Below are 22738 nucleotides of genomic sequence, written 5' to 3'. Positions count from 1 at the left end.
CTTTATCAAACGAAGTCTCAATCTAAATTAGTCTGTAATTTAAGTTATTTTCCGTCAAAACCGTAACCGTTGACATTGGTAAATGGATCTCCATTACGTACAATATTCATTGTAATATCTATTTTAAAATTAATAGTTGCCTCAGTAATAGGTGAGAGACAGTTCAGTTGCGTGCGACGAATACCACGCCTCCGCTTCTGGCACACTCGTGCGCAGCAAATTTTAAAACAAACACTATTTACACATCGGCCCCTCACTGTCTGTTGTTCTTAATCTCAAAATATATCTTTGTTTATCACTCATTAAAACGATACAACCTAACGAGCTCGTTCGTAGTTTTAGAAAGGAAAGCCAAGATCATTTGTCAGGTATTTATTTAGCACCATTTCATATTTTATTTGAATGAAGACAGTGAGAGACGACATCCTTCTGGAAACTTTTCTACCAACGCAACAATAATATACAGCCTACGCTAATAATTAAAGCATTATTTTAGTTTCAAAATGGCCAAGCCACTAATTTTGATGCAAACTAAAATAAGTCATTTATAATAACTCCAAACAATAAAATGATAAAACATCTTTAAAAACCAAAAATAATTGCCAATACTAAAAATATTAACTTTTATACAATTTAACACTAAGTTAGCCAAGCCAAAAATATCATAGCACCAAAATACGTATTAACAAAGCATTGATAGAAAAGTTTCAGAATTTTAAAATAACTTAATGTGTATAAGACATACAGTCCATTTCTAATTACCTACGCTACATTATTTAATTATTTAAACAATAAGTTATTCTTATTACACTCGCTTACAGTAGGTACCTATTTGAATAATATATTAATAAGTAAATGGTAATTTATTTTCTCAAAAAGTCTCTGACTAGAGATATAACCTAACCTAGAACTGAACTTATAACAACTACCTAACTAATGTAACATAGCACTCTTTGAAAGGAAAATCATCATAAAAGAAATAAATTATATTCTTTAAACAATTTGAGCTTGGCCAAAAGATTAACAGTCACACATTCTGTGAAATTAAATTTCACAATCGCTTCACAATTTTATTGCGCTCTACACGCCCTGACTACCGAGTCGGTTAACTACTTCCTTGGGCCTCAGAATTTTAACGATACATTACAGCTTATCGCATAAAAGTACAACATGCTGCATTCTGGAAATTTCGAGATGGCTTCATTCTGCCTAGCTTCAGTAAAATAAGCCTTAATGTATCGGTAAAACACTGGTGCTAGCACCAATTCTAATTTATTACAATATGCTCACCATGATTATACCTAAAGTAGATTGGTACTAACACAACAGATGGCTTCTAATCATAGACTGCTATGAGAATCACACGAAATCACGTCGAATGTCGCCATTCGCATTTTGTGTCTGTCGACACGCTACGCTTAATAAAAAAAGAATCTTGCTCAGTCACAAAAAATATGCAATAAAAAAATGCACAGTTACTGGCAAAGGCTACACCGCATTGGCGGTACTTCTGACACGATGCAGGAATAGAAATTATCAGGTGACTTCATTTCAGGTTGATGTTTTATTTTTTGGATAAACTCGTTTCAATGTTGCGATTATATGTAGCATAATAATATTCTAAAATGCATGGCAAGTTTTTATTGTGACGAAAAATTAAAGTAATAAAGTTTACTGTTGGAAATCAAAAAGGAATAATTCATTACAATATCCTATTCTGAAAGGCTAAATACTCGTATTTATTAAGCTGCAAATATTTGTCAATATCATTAGCTTGCTGAGAATACTAAAACTGATCAAGCAAGCAGAAGGCAGTATACATAATTACAAGATGTACGTTGGTTAAAATAGCACTGATACCTAAAATATTCCGAAGTATGAATAGGATTTCGATAAAATATGGCAAAGTTGCCATTAAAAGGCGGTAGATACGGAGACTTGGTATCGTGGAAGCAGAAGTTTCCTACCTAACTTTCATCCTATTCATCTTCTACATTAACGTTAGGAAATTTACAACATCAGGCAGTGAGTTTAATATTTTTTTCACATAATAGAAATTATTGCTTCAGTATAGGCTCAATCAAAATCGAATTCTAAAATTAACATCAGCTTAACAAGAATTTTCTTAATTTTAGCCAAAATTTTTATTTACAATGAGGTAGAGTTTGGGATAATTCCCTTATTTTTAATTTGTCAGCCAGGACAATAGAATTTACTGTTAAATATATTAAAGTATCAGCTGTCTCGCATGTAATAGTATCATTTTTGTATAACCTGCGAAAATACATAAATAATGGGATGAAAAACTTTAGCGTTTAGGGTCACCGCTCACACGGCACAGTGTGCGAGCGAGGGTAAGTTAACATTTACAGTCCCATTCTAAATACGCGAATTGTAAATAATATTCAATGTAAGACAGCTGTAAGCGTTATTACACTTATGAACTTATTTAGGCACAACTAAAATTAAATAATACCCTCACAAAATGGGTATCATTAAAAGTGCCGTAAAGTCAGAAGTAGTGAGAAAAATTGCGTTTTTCTACAATCTCCTAAATAGTAACGTTGATTGAGACAAGACATATTGTATTGAATTCACGTGTGAAATCACTAAATATTTCATTATTTTTGGTATGGTTGAGGTTTATACAGAGTTATTTAGCTTAAAAATAAACTAATATAATTCATAATGACGCGGTCACTGTACTTTTGATGTGTATGTTGAGTATACGGTGGAAACTGAAGTAGTAAACTTAATACATAGGGATGCTTATCTGTATGTACATTTCGCAAAATAAAAACCTAAGAATAACCCTGTATAAATTATGCTTATGTAATTGTATAACTATTTCACTATGTATATTATTGTGAGTATTTTGTTAAGTATTGAAAAGCACAGACTGAGGTTACATGAAAGGTAACAGAGGTACCTCCAGAATGGCACGCGCAAGAGACTACAACACTGTAAAATGTACAAAACGATACTTTCATAAAACTGTACTTGATTGATATGATTATGTACAACATCTATTGTTTCTGTTCTAGCTACTGTATATTTGTGGCAAATCGGACTGAATAATTTATGTACGTCGGCACCGAGACGGGTTCATCACATAAATTATCCACAACGCACAGTACAAGAGTATAAATAGTAGAGTTCTCAATACGAATTTCATAGACGAGCAGCATCCCAAATATTGAGAAAGTAAAATCTGAAGATTATTTACACGGTGCCGGCTCGCGGTCGGCACCTCGAAACTTTGTACTCTGAACACGCAATGTCACTGAGCGTTCATGGCGAGCGGTCGCAGGCGGGTGATGACCCGCGTCGGTCAACAGGGCGGCTCGCCGTCCTCCTGTTTGAGAGCGGGCGCGGGCGGCGCGGGCGACGAGGCGCGCTCGCGCCGAGCCAGCGCCGCCTCGCGCTCGTCCAGCATCGCCTCGCGCCGCGCTAACGCCGCCTCGCGCTCGTCCAGCTGCCGCGCGCGCTCCGCCAGCCGCGCGTCGGCGTCCAACAGCCGTGCCGCCAGCTCCGGCTCGGTGGGCGGCGGCGACGTGGACGACGTGACGTCATCCACCGGCGGCGTGAGCGGCTTCAGCGCCACGTTGGGCTGGTAGTCGCGCTCGAAGCTGGTGCAGTGCGCCACCCGCACCACCCGCTCGGGGTTCTGCAGCGCCGGCTCGCGCTTGCCCCACGGCCGGAACGCCGATATGGACCGGTACTGCAGGTGCGCGTAGTGGTCCAGATACAACGCGTAGCCGTAGTCCTCCCCGCGCGCCTTCTTCGGCGGCGAGTCCGGCGGCTCCGGCTTGCATGTCACCGTCTCCACCACCTGGAATAGACAGAACAGAAATGTTAATATCCGGCAAATTCCACGCGTTCATATCTCGCTTAAAATAGAAACTAAACAAGTCTCATTAATTCAAACATTCTATGCCAAGACGCCCCTGCGTAAATGTCCAATAAATGTTGACCTTCTATACGTCAGCGCTTATCTTTTGGCGAACGTAGCGAACTTAATTATCCAGACAAATAGACAAGCGTGGAAGTGGATTTGAAGGAACTAGGAAAATCATTTAGGATTGGGTCTAGTTGACTCTACGTGAAAAAAAAATACTAATCATCTACTAAGATAAACATCGGAGTTATCTTTCAAAATGTTTTTCAGACAGCCTCATGCTATGGGCTGTGTGCACAGCACATTCATCTTACGTAATGCAGGTGGGCTGTTGGTCTGGGAGGAGGGGGTCCCGGGTGGCAGACGTCCCCGCGACCCGCGATGTAGGTCGCGGCCGGGGGCAGACGACACCGAGACAGGCCTCGCCCTAACCAAAGGTATCGGTATAGATATCGCATCTAACTTTAAGTTTGCAACATTTGCAATGCAAAAGAAACAGGTGAATGTAGCATAGATGATGGAAATAGAGGCTTGATAGATGATGGCTAAAATGAAGGCAAAAAACATTGCCATGGAGATAAATCCCATGTTCATTAAGAAAAGAGAACAGTCAAGAGCCTACTTGTACAACGTTAATGGATTCTTAATATCGAAATATCGCCACCTGCCTACAGCCTCATTGAATGGATTCCCAAATTAAATGATAAACTCGCCTCCCGCCCACACCAGAACTTATCGATTATTTAGTTGCCAAACCAAACTTAACTTTTCTCCCTACAGGTACACAGCTTATTTACGTGTAAAGTTTCATCGTTAAAACTTCAAGTTGTACATGTTTACAAAAACGGCGGCAGTTCAGAAACGCCTCTGACAATGGCTATAATGAGAGAACAGCGGGGGGCCTCCTACCACTATCTTACTAAACGTTACATAGTCGCGTGGGGCGTTGAACACCCATTTAAGGAATAAACCCTAGAATATTATTGTTAGTTGGAAAAACCAGCCTTTTCGTAGCGAATATTTCTGAACAAGTGCCTGGTTTTGAATAACCAACCTCTTGAACTTTACAAAAACAATAAAAGTAACTAGGTACAGTATGTTTGGTATTATGTGCTTCTAATTATTAAGGCATTAGTGACAGACTAGCCCCAGGAGATGAATCATTATCCTCTCCTTGATATTGACGTTCTTGAGGAGTTTCACATTCTACAAGTAAGTACTGCTTTCAATAGACTTATGTAATGCTCAAACGTTATGGGGTGTTAAAACCCCTCCTTTCCTGTTATGTCATCAAGCAAGAATTCTCCATAGAGTTGACGTCCGTTTTCACGTTGAATCATTTCTTAGATATTACTTCACATTTATGGTACGGGGGGAAGGAGTCTCCTCTGCAGAGAACCGGCGACCAGAGTGTTTTGAACTTCCCTGCCGCCCCCGCGACTTGCTTCCGCCTGTCGTTAAGGCTTGGTATTTCTGCTAAAGTAGGTATTTCGCGCTGTCAAAATCTGCGCGCGCAATACTTCGCCGAAGACAGCGCGCCAAAGAGCTCTCGCGGCTACACAGTATAGAAATACGCAGTTTACAAATACGCAGTTGGTTAGGTTAGGTTGACTTCCTTCCGTTCAAGCGTCACACTCACAGCACTTTCTAATACAAATCATATCCAAGTGATACAAATTAAAACAACTTTCAAAATTTTTGGGAATATATTTTAGAATCGAATAAATATAGAATATAACTGCCAAAGTAAACACGGTTCAAAGAGGCGTGGCGTCACCCGACCTTCCGGAAGTTCCGCGCCGGCTAAAAGAATTTCAAGATTACGTCACCCGACCTATCGGTAGATCCTCGGGAGCTTGAGCGATTGGAAAAACATTTTATGATCAGTTACTCGTAGTAGCGATTATTTAGAGCTTGGATAATAAATTATAGTTGTTGCAATTCACAAAGCTTTGCATGTGGTTAATTACATTAATCAGTACACGCATCAATTTTGTTCAGTCTTTTTGTTTATTAATAAATAAAAATATCATACTAAAATTGCATACATATTTGTTTGTATTGGTCTGGGTGTTTTCTTTCCATAATTTATGTATAACGTATGTACGGGGCTCTTTATCGAAAATCACTATGAGCAATTTAAAGCATCACACACGGTTACCTGGAGTGCATTACCGCAGCTTGCCATCTTAAATGAACGGTATAATATAGAGGTTTCGTCAGTACAGTTGCGAACAAAGGTGTTTGTGTAGTGTAGTTGAGTTGAGTAGTCAGATTATTGAAATAATAAAACGAACATTTTATTTTTTAAATACATTTTAAAAATAATTTACATTACAGATCACAATGAGAGGATGACATTGCAAGGTGGTGCTAGTCCAGTCTTAAATCCGTTGATATATGCTGCATCTGCCATGTTTTTGGCTAAAAGATTCTTCTATCTTGCAGTTTAGACTTTTATTACAGACCTCAGACAGTATTTTTGGAAAACTTTTACGCATGGTGGAGGAAGGGATGCTCTAGAGACTCAAGTCTAGAAGGAGTCACATGAACTCCAAGTTTTAAATCCGTTGACATCTGCTGCATCTGCCATCTTTTTGGCTAGAAGATTCTTCTATCTTGCAGCTTAGACCTTTAGCTACAGACCTTAGACAGTATTTTTGAAACATTCTTATGCATGGTGGAGGAAGGGACGCTCTAGAGCAGTGGTTCTTAACCGGTGGTCCGCGGACCACTGGTGGTCCCTGGAGGCATTTCAAGTGGTCCACGATGTGCACTTGCACACCTTGGTCAAAACCACTTTTAACTGATTTTTGCAGTCAAACTGGTTTTGACCGATTATGAGGTGGTCCCTGACAAGACAGAAATTTGGTAAAATGGTCCCTCATGACTTAAAGGTTAAGAACCACTGCTCTAGAAACTCAAAACTACAAGGATACACATGAACTCCAGTTTTAAATCCGTTGATATCTGCTGCATCTGCCATGTTTTTGGCTATAAGATTCTTCTATCTTACGGCTTAGGCCTCAGCCTCGAACTTAGCGGGCAGCGGGGCGGCGGCGGCGGCGGCGCGGGAGCGGCAGGATCTTATGCGTAAAATCAAATAGACCGGTTCTCGAAAACAGCGGGGCGGCAGCAGGCAACGAGCGGGCAGCGGCGAGGGAGCGGGCATCGAGCGGGGAGCGCACTCCTTCTTTTGCCCACAATAAATCGAGCGTTAGGAATAAATTTGAATCGAAATAAAATTGTCGCCGTTGTTCAGACATTTCGTTTGCGAATAAAAACAAATATCTCGACAACACAACCCCGAACACAACACTTCGCCGCTAAAGCGCCGCGCGAGCTGCCCGCTTGTTTCGAGAACGGGTCTGCGTTGCCCGCCCCGCTCCAGCGCCGCCGCCGCTCCCGCCCCGCTGCCCGCTAAGTTCGAGGCTGAGGCCTTAGACCTTTAGCTACAGACCTTAGACAGTATTTTTGTGAAAATTCTTACGCATGGTGGAGGAAGGGACGCTCTAGAGACTCAAGTCTACAAGGAGTCATATGAACTCCAGTTTTAAATCCGTTGACATCTGCTGCATCTGCCATCTTTTTGGCTAGAAGATTCTTCTATCTTACAGCTTAGACCTTTAGCTACAGACCTTAGACAGTATTTTTTATTATTTATTTGTGTCAGTGTGCTCTTCTAAAGAGTGTAAGACGATTGTATGTAGGTACTATTAAAATGTAATTTTAACTCATTGGTTTTGTCTCATATTTGAGGAATGTACTATGTATCATGAGTAGAGTCTTCGTTTAAAAGGATGCGAACGATTTAAATTTCAATAGGTAGACAAAATTGATAATTTTTAATTATCAAAAATTTAAGCTTTCTCCAGTAACACTGATATTATTATACTGTGACTCATCAAAGTCATCATTGTCAAAAATATTGACAAATCGCGAACTGTCACGGCCAAAAAACTGACACGCGTCCGTCCTCCGTAAGCGCCACCGCGCGACTGATTGAGATTGTCCAAGCCGTCATGGACGATTTTTTCCACATTTTTTAACATAGTAACTAAATAAGACGCAATATAAAAATTTCATCCGTTAAAAGCCCTCAAGTTATTTCTGAACTTTAGTTTAGTAAAAGATTTAGAATCTCAAATCGCTTATTTTAAAAATAAAACCATAAATAGAAAATGAATAGAGGTAACTTTGGGAATTTATTCTATCGAGTCAACTTCATCAAATCGTGTTTCCATCCGTTAATAGCCCTAGAAAATATCCTCAACTATGCCCAATAAAAATCTTAGCCTTTAATTTTACTGTTTAGTACCTCAAAAATGAAAAATGAAAACCTCATTTTCGCCATTTTCTCTGCTACCCGGCCTTAAGGGCGCGGCGGAGACAGGTCAATGGGATCTCGGGGGTCAGGGCAGAGTGGGCGCGGGGCTGTCGGCCTACTTGGCGGCAATTTAGCACGTGCCTTCATTATGGAAGCGAGATGTGCTGCGTTAATGCGCGTAATGGAACGTTGTGAGTTTTTCCTTCAAAGTTTCGTAATTTACTGCCGCAGGCGCAACTGAATAAAAGGGTTCTTCTGCATCTTAATAATTCGGTCGCATGAGTTTCCTCGTGTTGTTTTTTCAGGTTGGATCAATAATAGACGGGAACTGCAGAAGACGGTAATGTTACAAACAAATGGAGGTAAATTAAACAGTTGTTAAGTTCATTAAACAAAAATACAACTCCCGATTTCCAGTCAGTTTACAACAGCGGTGGAATGAATGACGATTTGAATGGCGGCCTGCTTGCCCAAGCAAACATCGTGGGATAGACAAAACATTTCACGCGAAAGTCCATTACGCCCTGACGACCGTAATGTAGCGTTACGAAGTGAGGGTTTCCACCAGGCACTAGAGCACCAAAAAGAGTCAGATTCGACCTTAACTTTTTCTGAGATTCCCATTTGTCAAAGGAATTTTTGATTTATTTCGGAATGTCCTAAGAATACCCAAACCCATTTCAAATGTAGCATGACTATAAATAAGTTAAGTAATTAATTTGACACTAAACGATTTCAATAAATATCAGTATTGCGTATGCAGACTGCCTTAATGTGTGTACCGGAATTACTGTGTATCTCCCATTCCACGAATCTCTCCCAAGCAATCAATAACTCTACAGAGAGACACCTCGAACCTACCTACATGTGGCGATCTAAAAATAGCTGACCTATTGGAATGGCACATACCTACCGAAATAAAAAAGTGGTTTGTTCTAAAAAGACTAATGGATAGAAGATCTTGTAGATTCATATCGAACTGAACGTCATTACGCAGACACTCATGTTAAGTTAGATATTAAAAACAACCGCGATAACAGCCTTCGCTGTAGATAATTAATAATGTTTTTAGGCATTAATACAGTTTTATCGGATAGAGCGGACGTATTTACAACGACTTTGTTTACTTGGCAAATTAAAGTTATCGTAATACCTACTTACTTGAGGTTATCGTCTGCAAGCCATTTCTCAAAGCCGTCATAACATGGGGCCTCTATACCAAAACAAGATAAGAACTCGCGCAGTTTTAAACAAAAGATACGCCATTTTGTTTGATAATGTTCTTGTTGATTATAGAACGTTCTGAATGCTTGAACAACATTATCATGAATTTTTGGACCGTTGGATTTGGTTCATAAAGCATTCATAGATGTTTTAAGCCTAATAGACATCGATAGTGCCTTTAAATTAGGAAATCAGATACATTAGATGGCTATAGGAATAGGTAGGTAGGCTAAATACTAAATAATGATATTTTGCCACCGATTGGTGTTAGTTTCCAAGTCACTTTAATAAACGTTTGAACTCTCACGAAGTTCTGTAAACGTTGAAAGCTAATAATAAAGGAATAAATTGTTGTAAAGCAATTTAAAGTTCAAATCGGCGTAGTCGCAATAAAGAATGGCAGTTGGCATTTAGGTTTTATTTACAGAGCTTCATAAGATTGCAAGAAGCCTGAGAGCTAACATAAAAGACCTCTACCTACTTTAGATTCAAATTATATGGACAAACAATCGTAAATCTGCATTATGAAGTGAAAATTTATGCACGGTTCGCGCGGAAGTTGAATGCAGACTTTTGGAACGTTTACCTTCTGGCGCTCTAACATACAACTCGCGCGCGGAGGGCAGGGAAGCATTTTCTATACTACCTTACATCACAGTAAATGTTGGCTCCTCGCGGCAACCCTGCACCAGCCTAGCTTTCAATGAACGTGTATTTATTTTGACAACGCTCGAGAAACGACGCGAACAGCAAATAACCGCGTGCGCAGATCATCCGCGATTCAATTAAAACATGTTTGTTGATTTAGTGCGTAACGGGACGACGAACCGATGCCGCATTCCTCATTTAGACAACCACTATTATTATCCCAATCTCTAGACGGCTGCTTTTATTGAGATTTTCACCGGCTTTTACAACTTAATTACGGATTTATGACGTGGTCTAATTAGTAGTACAATAACGTTACAGATCATACATATTTACAAAATACGCCAGTACATTTTTAATAGGCAACTGGTGTTTTCGAACCCATAAAACGTGTACTAAAGTTAACAAGCAACAACCGCAAGTAATGGCTGCGGTGTTTAGTTGTTACACAGAAATGTTGGAGAATATTTTTACATTACTCGTGCAACTGCTTAAAAATAAAGTAGAAAAGTTTACAGTTTCGGTACCGTTTTCTCGCACGAAGAAAATGCTTCAGACTGAATAGCATAATTTAGCTAGCTACAGAGTAAAAATATCTATTACGCAAGCGGGGCGCGGGCCGACGCATCGCACCCTGGGGGCATGGGGGAGGGGGCCAGACGCCTCGGCAACACCCCTAAACGACCAAGGTCAACCCACCAGACGACGACGCCAGCCAAGCTAAATTACACTCTACGGAAGCCACTTAGAATCTAATCTGGAAATTGAAGTAAACAAACGTTGTCGTCATGGCATTGTAAGACGTATGCCAACGGTCCCAAAATTGAAAACCCCTTCTTTTGGGGTGCCGTAGTGTGGCAGTTGTAGCATGTTAGTCTGCCGGGCAATCAATGAGTCCTCGTATGAATTATGTATAGTACTAGCTGTTGCCTACGGCTTTGCACTCGTAGAGTCGGGTTTTTTATTGCTTTTACAACTCAACATACCAAAATTATCAATGATCTTATCTATAAAACGACTCATTTTCATACTAACTTCAATTCCCCTAGTCTACCCTTCCAAAAATCCTTACATTCAGCTACTTCAGCTTTGAGATGTAATGTTGATAGATTAGTCAACGACGATTTTGATTTAAGAGACATTTCCCCATAATAAGGAAGAAAATACTGTTATTATTTCTATCAAATTAACAATAATTCACGAAAAAACGATTGGAAGCAAACGTTATTGCCATGTCGACGATATAAGTATATTATGTAGAGTCTGGATTTATCTATGACTGAAGGGTGATTCGTACAAACTGAATATTATGTGAAGACGGTTGAAAATCTGAAGCCATAGTAGAGCAGTTTGAGAGAGGCCTATGTAAAATGTAAAAGGAGACATAATAGGTAGGTAGAGTCAGTCTCGAGTGCGATAAGACAAAAGAAATAATCTATTTAAAAGCACGTGCAATGAGCACGTTTTCGTAAGTAATAAACTAAAATAATAAACCTAAAGCAAACAGATCAGTATTAAAAGGCTAATAAATAAAAATATCAGACTTAAAGATAATTGCTTAGTTGATAAAACAAGCGGACAGATATCTTTAATTGCCCTCTTCGATCAAATCGGATAACTGTAAGCCGAAATGTCACGACTTTCGCACTATTACGCCTTAGACTTATTTATCCTTGATATCTGATAAATGGGTATTTGTTAACGAATTCAATAAAGCTTTTTACTGGAGATCATATCGTTGTTATAAAAGACGCCCAGTCTTGAAGGTCTCTGTATATTGATTCACTCGGTCGTGCTACTGCTCGCGCGATTCATTTAATTTTGTCGTGCTCGCCTTTGATAAATAATACGCTCGAAGCCATTTTGGGAAATATTTAAGTAACCGATAGTAAATGAATCATTCACAAACAATCTTTATCGTTAACAAAATTTTAACAGATTTGAGGAGCAATGCGCTTGATACTGATCCGGAAAAGTTTTCCATACTTCGAAAACTTAAGCCTCTGCTAGAGACTCGTTGGCTATTTTTATTTAATTTTCCAGCAATTAAGAATTTTACAACAATGTCACCAAAGCCTTAATCATTATAAATATTGATGTAAACCCATACTCACTTAACTAGTTGAGGAACTGACAAAGCTGTACATTTTAATTACCCTTATTCTATTAAGAACGTTTGAACTTTGAATCCATAGAAATCCAAAAAGAATCATGCAAAAGAAAATAAAGTGAAGTTGTTTTCTCCACGTTCTTATCTCTTACGTACTTCACGAAGAAAATTTAAGGAAAAAAGTTCACAACTCTACTTTTGTTGAAAAATCGCACTTAGTCTTATACCCACTGCTTATGATGCCTCTGTCTACCTTGATATTATGTTGTCGTCAGTACATTTACGTGCATGCAAATGCCTCGTACTTTATGAACAAAGAGCAGGTTCAACACCTCAGCCCCGTCAACGGTAACTGGTAGATTAAAACACAGTTACTTGCTTCTCGAGCGATGCGGCAATTTGCTACCGTAACGTTAATGCGGGTGTATCAATGCATCGTATCTCTAAATTACACCTTTGGATAGCCTCAAGCGGCTTCACCTGTGGCCACTTGGGCTGTAAAGGGAAACTCAGAAAAAATTGTCTATTCCACTTTGATCACCATAGGCTTTGATCACCCAGGTGATCAAAGTGGACTCCAGTTAAATTACTATTTTAGTTTCCTTTAATCCTATGAATAATAATCACACCTCCTCTGAATAGTGGCTATTCAGAGGAGGTGTGATTTATTCATTGTCCAATTGTTGTACTTACATATTTTGTTTTGTAACATTTTTGATATTTTTTAAAACCCGCAACAAATAATTGGACATCTGTGTATGTGACTATTCAGAGGAGTAATTTATTTATAGGCGATCAAAGGAAACTAAAATATTAATTAAACTGGATTTCACTTTGATCACCCAGGTCATCTTATCCATGGGTGATCAAAGGTCACCAAATTGTCGCTTGGAGTCCACTATGATCACCTGGGTGATCAAGGCCAGGTGATCAAAGTGGAGCGAAGACAGCCTAAGTGTTTAGTAGGATAGGATAAGTTGTTACAGCTAGAATCTGTGGGAGCAGTGACGGAGGGAGGAATCGCCTCGGGTCTCAAGAAGTCAAGCAAACTGATAACGTTGCGCACTAAGATTTGTGGAATGGAACTTCTTGAAAGATAAGCATTTCCCAAAATAACTCAAGGTTCTAGAATTCATTAACGATATCTCTGTTTAATTGGGGTTATTTAAGTCGATGACGCGATATTTTAGTGTGTCTGATAAAGTAACAAACAACGTTAAATTACTTTTCTTTGCAGTCTCAACCATACCAGCGCAAGCGCCAGGGTGCAATTACGTGTGCGTGACAGCCGCTCGGGAACGACGCACGCGCCGCTACCTCGTCTACGATACGGCTCTACTTTCGAATTTTACAAACAAATTGCTCGGGGCTCTAACATGGTTTAGATGGGATTGAAAGAAATATATTTCGACTCGGATTGAAGTGATTGATCGTAGAGAGTTTGTTAGTTAGAGGATAAGGTAGGTACACAAAAGAACCCACTATGTTGTAATATTGAGGCATTGCAGTAGATGATGATAAACACTTCTGAATGTTATTTATATCTTCTAATTACCGCGAAAGAAGATTAAGTTAATGAAGTAAGTACGCAAAGAAGTCATAGGCATGGAATTTTTAGCTTTCCATGAAAACTGTTCAACCACTTCGTAAAGTAAGTTTGATCCAAGAAAGATCTGGAAAAACTTTTGAAGCTAAAAACAACTTTTCTGATGAACAATTTACTTGTACAATGATACTGAAGCCTCCATACAGCACGTATTTACATTCACGGAGATAGACGTATACCATGCATTTAGATAGTCATCTAACTATGTGATCTACGCTACATACACGACATATTATTGTCTCGTTAACTCATACACAGATACTATCTTGTCCCGACTCTTTTGAGGCATAGAAGCGGCGCATTTGTGTCACAATATCTTCATACAACGCTTGCTTATAAATTTTAAACACAATGTTTTGACAGACCTCTTTTGTGTAACATCACTTTATCTAGAATCTTCTAGAACATTTGAATGGGACGTCTATTTCTGACACAGTTAAGGTCACATGTGAAAAGGAAGCTCTATATTACTGAATTAAAAATACCGTACGTTTTCCTCATCTTCTAGTGTACGAGTAGTCAGTAATTTAATTCCCTAGTTGTTTCTGATATCTTGTGACTTGTGACGACCAACATAGGTACTATGTTTTTGATGGAGGATCCACAGCTTTACTTTAGATCCAAATAGCAAGGCACTATAGTTATTTAATTTTAAGCGTTAAGAGTCGCATCTTAAACTAATTTGTAAATTCCCGCCTTAGGCAGTTCTATTTTTTTAAGTTATTTATAATTTTCAAAGCAAGGCACTATATTGATTTACACGGGATTATTCCCATCTTCCGTTGCCCCAATTGATTTCTCAGATCTTCGATCAATTTCAACACTTCAGCCCGACCACCAACGACCATTACGTTTCGCGGCACGTCCAGCGGCCTCCGTCGCACCTGCTCGCTCACTGCAGTTCCCACGGCTCGGGCGACCTTCGCGATTATTCTGCATTCAAGATCACACATAACTTACAATATTCAGGCTTCGAAACGAAGTCAGGATATTGACAATTCTAAAAGGATGATGTGGTGCCTTGCTGATTCTGAATTTGACTTACAAAGAATGTACATTTCATAATAGGGAAGGAAAGTTTCGTCTACCGGTTACTTCACATCAAACAGGATGGTAGAGTTTTGCAAGTTCAAACAATTTTTTTTTTTTTTTTAACAATTTTATTAAAAATTTAGCGGTGTTATATTGTAAACTACCCGCAATATAACATGTCTGACGACTATTGTTGTAGTTAGAAGACTGCAAATAAAACGCAATTTTAGACATTTGGACGAAGTAGTTTAATGTAACATCTCAAAGTTTTCCTGGAATTACCTACGTGGGTTAGGTATTCAGCTAGATTGTTGTTTTTACCAACACATTCCAAGACACGCTAATCGCTAGTACCTACCTACTATCGAGTCGGTCCTATCGTGAGAAGTGAGCGGTCGCGCCGCGCCTTCGGTCTGGTCCAATGACAGAGCGCGGTGGCTCTACGACGCGCATTATCGTGTACACGGCATTTGAGATATTTAGGTTAGGCACAGACAGTTTCAGGGACAGTTTTGGCACTTACTGGATTCTCATAAACAAGTAAACTATTGTAAGCTTTAGCTCTTTGAAAAAAGGATAATTTTGTCACATGAGGTCTCATCCGGAATGCTATAACCTCTTCTATGATCTGAGGCTATAACCTTACTGTTGCTACACTTGCTACTTGCTATACGATTGTAATCTTCAATTCCATACATTGGTCTCCAATCAATTTCTCTCCTTATAATAGATACTCCAAAAACTACAACTTCTCGGCTACATGATTTTACTGTAGCTCTACCAGAGCCAGAATTTCTTCTTTGATTAGGTACTTCTACTTACTGTGTATACGTATACTCAGTACCTAGTTGTAGGATTAGTGATGTTGTTGTTCTGCATATCGTGCAAAACTAGTAAAATAAAACTTAGTATTTGTCATTTTCTTTGACGTAGATAGAGAAGTCTTTAGGATGCTTTTGCAGTTTACGTATTAGGTACATTAATTTTAATGTACTTAATATTATTAATTCAAAAATGGTACAGACATAAAAAATGAGAAGCTTCTCTATGTATGGACACTATGGACAGCCTCGTTTGAATGGCCTTCTTGTTGAGTTTAAACTTAGTATTTCAGTTTGTACACGGGCCTATGAATAATATTTGCAAAACATTTCAAAACGTTAATGCAATTCAGTTAAAAGTTAACACCACAACTGGCGTACAGTGTAGCAGAATTAATTACCGGCTCATTTATTATGAATTCGTACTTTCCTACTATTTATTAGCTGTGAAACTCATAGGAATCCAAGAAACCATAACTCACAAACAAGTAGGAAGTGAGAAATGTCGTAGTACGTAGTTACGTACGCAAATGTGGTATCTTACTAAGTAATTGCTAATTAGCGGTAATGTAGATCTTGTTGCTGTCGTAATAAGGCAGGGATCGGGTAGTCTGCTTGTTGACACCTCATTGCGTACCGTGTACTGAAAATATCCTCGCATTCCAAAGCGAACATTCCAGCTTGGATCCAAACAGACCGTATTTCACGCTGTATGTACCTACCTGTTTGGAAAGGATTCCAGGCTATTTGTAAATGGAATCGGATAAAACCAACACAGAAGACAGCTAACTAATAAGAAAAGGAGTTTATACCACGATGGGAGCAGAAATTGCATCACCAACGCTTACATTTCCTAGTTGATTCTTGGCAACAAGATGCTTGGTATGTACATGAAATATCGACGAATGTATCACACAAACAACATTTTGTTTTCATGGACAAAATATTGTTTTAAATTATCTTTCAGATAAAGGTAATTTTTTGTTACAAAATCGCAACTAATAATTACTTGATTTTTCGTCTGTGCAAAAAAAGTTTAGATGTCGATCGTCTTCAAAGCCATTAAATTGATAAAGATCTTTAAAACATTTGGAAAGGAATTCAAAAGCTAACAACTGTAATGGTAAAATCTTTATTAGTAAAAAGTGCTATTACAAGTCAGTGACCATGATAACAAATGGGCAATATTTACAAAGGGCCATTAATACCAGCAGGCGACCAATTAAACACTTCCGTACGAGTATTTTTTGACGGTAAAGTGTTAAAATTGCCCTGGCGACAGGCTCAATTATAAGGAGAATGCCTACGAAATATATTAATAGCTCAAGACTGTAAACGCGAGCAATCTGAGTTGATTTACGGAGTCTTTAGATGGAGTGACCAGCATTCCATTATAATAGGGATGTTTCCTGGGTAAAAAGCAAGAGTTTTAATTAGTCCGGTCAGTTAGCTTATCAAAAACTAATCAACACATATTTTTCACTTTTTAAAACGAATGAAAATGTAAAGAGATAAAGCGTGCCAAAGTTCTAAAGAAAAGGCCCGTGACGTCAGTGAGTGCGTAAAAGTGCAGCCAGCAGCACTTTGTGACATCGCACGGAACTTCATCGCACTATAACTTTGTAATTATTTGTTTGTTTGACAATTAAAAATATACGTGTCCAATATTTATTTATATTAAAATTGACGGACTAAAAAATTTTTTTTAGGAAACTAGCCTATTGTTAATACAATAATCTTCAGTTTCATTCTGCTAGACTTAGAAATTATTCAGTTTGTACATTTCACTTAGATTCCTTTAAAGCAATTTTATTTTCCCCTATCTCCTCCTTTGAAGTGTATCAATTAGAATAATAGAATTAAGTTAAATACCGAGCAGCGACTGCGTTAATTACTTCTAACTATGTTTAAATAGTAATCAAATACGAACCACAACTGTTTCCAAATACACTTTGTCGGTAGCCGAAGAACTGCGTTGTGTTAATAACAAATTCTTAAAACTGGTGTTGAATAATATTGTTTATTTCTAATTACAATAGCAATAATCATTTGAGGTTTACCGCACGCGGCTATTACGATTTTACTCATACAATTGAAGCAATTAATTACAATTGAAAACATCTACTTATTTAATTACGACACGTCCGCTGATTATAATTTGTAGCCGGGTACATAAAAATTTATCGTCCATAGAATTCTTTAAAACAAAAAAGTAGCCTACCTATTTGGGGAATATGATAATCAAAGTTTTGGGTTTTTACCTATTACATACCTACTCATATCTGATTACAAAATGCGTACTTACTGTAGAATGCTTACCGCAAGCAGCAATTAGCACCTAAATTCATAATGTAGGCATTGTTAAAGTTGAAAAACAGGCATGAACATTTTTTTTACTTTGTCTCTGACTTCATTTGCTTTTCTGCAGGCCCCATGTTACGCGCGATACAACTTTTAATTAAGATACGGCTAATAAAACTGCGTAGAACAAAATGTAGTTTTACGTTTAAGGTCTTTTTTTTCCATCATATTTTCATCTTTCTCAAGTTTAGTATTTGTTATGTTTAGCATTATTTTTGGCCTTTGCACTGAATCTAGCTAAATTATCTATGTGGCTACAGGTATGATAAATTTAATATTATCAAACAACCAAAAAAAATAAGCATGCCTCATATTCGATATTTTTAAAGATTGTGTTATCGATAAAACTAATTTAATCTTCTTGGGTAGATTTGGAGTGTCCTCGAGGCGATGACACGTGCCTAAGTTCGTTGATCCAACCCCCTGTGGCTATATGGGCTCACTAGGGGTGTTCAAAGAGTATCGATATTAATATCGTGATTATTTTAATCTGGCAATCTAATAAAAATTATCCAAGAAGCAGGCAGGATAAAATTACACAGTCGGAGTACGCATTTAGGGAAACCAACAATTCACACGTTTTTTAAAATTCAGACAACATAATTTGTACAAATATTCATTAATAGTAAATTAAACCGCCGCGCTCTATAAATACGAATAAATTTTCAGAAAAGCAGGTCTGCAGTTTTAAGACACAAAATTGAAGTTGCGGCCTCAAAATTCACAAAAACAACAACAGTTCTTAGTCACCTCACTAAAATATCGACAAACGTCGATATTTCCAGCAAGCGGGCTAATGAGGCACGAAACGTGCGCGTGCGCTTAACTCTAGGTTCGACGAAAACAACAACCTAGGGTGATGACCTATTTGGGGGCATCCGGCACAGATTTGGTGCCTTAATGCCTAGTTTACCGTTATTTCTACTAGAACGGAATAAATTTACCCTGTTTGGTGATATTTTGGGATCTGTTTCATTCAATAGATAGAGATGTATGTATTGTGATAGCGGTTATTATGCTTGGGTGCGGTAATGATAATAATGAAAAACACATGCATGTGGAAAATTATGTATTAAGAATATAAAAAGTGTAAAGAGAGTCTATTTCCAATATAAGTTTTGTAATAATAACTGTACCCCTGCTTATCGTGAAAAATGTTTCTGTAGCTAGCCTAGCAGAGCAGCTATTGTCAATAATAATATATGCAGGAAACACATGGCTTACGTAAACCAAGCATAACATAAGTATTTCGCATCCATTTCTTGCTTCAAAAGGAATCTTGTTTATGACTCTATATTTTCCTTTTTCCTGTGACGTCCATGGTGCTAAATGGGAATGGTATTCCAGTTTGATAAGTGAGGTTTACAACAACACTGTTTATTAAACTTTGAGTACCTACTTAACCGTTTCATGGACTTACTTTCTGACCTAGCGTATATCTTTGCACCCGATTAGGTGTTTGCTATTCGCACGGCGTTTATTCCCGCAACCTGGCACCACGCGAGTTCCGCTTGGCGACAGTTAGTTTACATAATTATTTACCAGCCCGTAAATATACTCAAGTCGTGGCATTGTGGGGGCATTGTCTCAAGAATAAGGTCGTAGCCTAGGCAACTAGGTACTAACTAGTGAGAACATCCGTGCCAAGACCTAAAGCTCAATGTTCAATGCAAAAATACTGGAATATGAAGTGATGGCAACAGCGACACCACGTCTTTTTGAACAAAAAGATATTTATTGGAACTGTCATGTTCAGATTTTATCATTCGTGACGTGATAGCTCCATTAAATAGTGATCCTTTTCTTTTCAGACTTACATAAGATACGGACTCAGTCACGATTTATTGTGGCCTGCCCAACATCAATCTGATGTTTTACTAACATAGTTATAGAGCACTCTACCTGCATTAGTGCGTAATAGATCTCGTCTTTTACGAACACTTTACCAATCTTCCAACACAATTTCGTCCAATTTCGCCACCTGAACCCCGCTTCACAGGTCCATTCGAACACTTATATCATTGTAGCCAGGTGAACGCGTTAGCAGGGTGGTAGAGCCCACATTTTTCATTTCCATGTCGGCGCGCCGAGCTAAAATTATTATGCCCGGGCCGCCACCCTCTGGCCCGGTTTCCCGGGAGTGGGAGGCAGACGGGGAGTCATCTATAGGTAGTATACAGCCTCCAGCACCATTGAGTTACCTAGGCAACCAATAAGTAGTTGGGTCTTTATGTGATGTTAAAGCGGCCTAAATACTTCAAAGAAATGGGGAGCTCTGTCGCTTACCAAGCAGCTATTCTATTGTATTAAATCGTATTCCGTCGTACTATTAACACCGTGTAAATGAATGAAGAAATTGTATGAATTCAAGTAAATTAATTAATTAGAATTGTGAAGTGAACATTAGCAGATAATACCCGATGGTGGTTGGGTCGGATAGAGGTGTCGTAACTGAAAAGTTGTCGTTATTCAAATTAAAATATTAATTTTAGTGTAAAAAGGTTTGCCTTGGAATCTAGATGAAAAACTTAATAATAATATGTAGGTAGATACGACTGAAATACATAGGCTTATTTTACTGACGGAGGAAAAACTGTTCGAAAAGTGTGACGACTGAAAACTTCACTCGGGAGAGATGAAATGCCATATCTGGGTCAGCCACACTGGGACACATTTCCACCACGTGCCGCCCAGCTGCATAAAATTTGTTAATGAGGTATTGCTAATTAGGGAAACTCCATTCTGAGAGCTTTCAACACTGCTCCAGGGATGTTATTCGTGAGGGCGAGCTATTGTTTTGGGCGCCATTGTAGTCGTACTACTCTTAAATATTTAATATTGTTTTTGTCCCATTTTTTCGTTACTTTTTTTTCATTCTTTGCCGTGCAAATAAAATGAATAATAAAGCTACATTAAGTACAGTACATGTTTTGAAGTCTCGGGTGGTGAATTTGAGGTTTATTTTCCAGAAAATAACCGTGCTCATAATTTTGATGATGTCTCAACTTACTTTCAATATGTTCACAAACAAGTTTCAAATGATTGATCGATTCCCGGTTTAGTATTGCATTTTAATCAGTGCCGATTGCGCAAGAGCGGGCCTGTACAAGTTTGACAAGTGTCTAATATTATTTCGTCTAATTATAAAATTTGGCGCGGCGACAAACGTAGCGTATGAGTAAACTTGCGGGAAACAAGTGGGCGCTACATGTGTATTTGCGACTTTTGAGACTACGACTCTAGAATATAGTCTAGCTTGATGATCAGATCGTATCTACTAGAGTGAAATAGACATCTTCCCGTAGACAGTTTATTTATTGTATGTATTTATTAAAGGAAACTTTCTGTCTAGATCTCTATCTGTATCCACGTTGCTTGATATTTTATGCAAAATACAAGTAATTATACACTTTCGCCGATCGAACTAACTAGAACTGGATTTGTATTTTGTATTTCTTTTCTACGACATGATGGGATTGAGTTACATATTAGTATCTTAACGCTAATTTAGTTCAATTGCGGGGCATTCTTAAATTTGTGCCAATTTTTTTTTAAAAATTAAAGATTTTTTTTTTAAACTTTTTGCGATGTGTATCGAAAGTATAAACCAAAAGCATACTTTTGATGTATATGGACAACCTTAAAGCCCTCGGAAAGGAAACAAAATAGCCTACGTAAACACGGCTGTGACACTGCATGACACGGATGTGACAGTTTTACATTTTTACTGTAAATAATAATATTTATGTTGTTAAATTTATATCATAATAGTTTAAATTGATTAACAATAAAATACACTAAATTCGTTTCATCAACAAAGGTGTTATTTGGTAATATGTACTTTTTTCTGAACATCCAAAAATTTAATTAAAATTGGGATCAAAAATACCGTCAGGTAGTTAATATATCTACTAGATAATAAAAAAATAGACTTTTTATTATTGGCACTATCTGATCATGCTTCCGATATGCTACCTACATGGTTTCGATATGATAATATGCTTAACAAATTAGTAAATCTTAAACACAGTAGGTACCTAATTGAGTATCATGAGATTTCTGTAGGATTCACATAACAGTTGGTTTTGACAACTTAAACATGTTTCATAGTCACCGTACCACTAAAAATATGGTTATAGCAATTCCTTTTAAAACAACTCCGACCACCTCTGCAGGGCCTTTACCGGGATCTATCTCAGTAAAATTTGATATTACTGCAGAAATGAGAAAGTGCAATAATTTTTCCTTCGTGGCATCTAGAAAATCATACTAGCGAAAAATAAGTACACTTACTAAAAGGCTACTCCTAAAAATTGCACAATACACAAAATAATTTAGCAGAACAACAAAAACTATTAAAATAGAATGTCACAACCACGCGTTGTAATGTCACGACCATGTACTTAAATAGTTTGCGGTAGTGACACATTTTTAATACCATGGCCGTGACAATTTGGAACGTGTCCGATATATCCAAAAAACTATCTGTGAATTAGCAGATCTTGTGCAATTATCTGAAACTATACTGCATGAGGTACATAATTATGTTTTATACAATAGCGTGACATTGATACCTACCTTTAAAAACCGTACACGGGATGGACGTGTTATGGTTGTCCCTTTTTTCAAATAAATAGGAAATAATTTTTTGCGGCTCACTCACTACGTTCAGCCATTTGCAAATCTAATAAGATGACAATGTTACTGTTCT

The 22738-nt window shown here is 38.0% G+C and overlaps 1 protein-coding gene across 1 annotated transcript in view; it reads right to left on the bottom strand.

Moving 5' to 3' along the window:
* Window positions 1–357: 357 nt before the first annotated feature.
* Window positions 358–22738, bottom strand: part of LOC135079004 (ski oncogene) — a 39634-nt gene continuing 17253 nt past the window's right edge. Inside the window, exon 2 of the mRNA XM_063973622.1 lies at window positions 358–3832. Coding sequence (XP_063829692.1) covers window positions 3332–3832 — 501 coding nt within the window. The 3' untranslated portion in view covers window positions 358–3331. The remainder of the gene's footprint in view (window positions 3833–22738) is intronic.

The sequence above is a fragment of the Ostrinia nubilalis genome, chromosome 15, assembly GCF_963855985.1.
Source record: "Ostrinia nubilalis chromosome 15, ilOstNubi1.1, whole genome shotgun sequence".
Classification (NCBI taxonomy): Eukaryota; Metazoa; Arthropoda; class Insecta; order Lepidoptera; family Crambidae; genus Ostrinia; species Ostrinia nubilalis.
The sequence above is the reverse complement of the archived record's forward strand: the minus strand, read 5'-3'. Positions and strand labels throughout refer to the sequence as shown.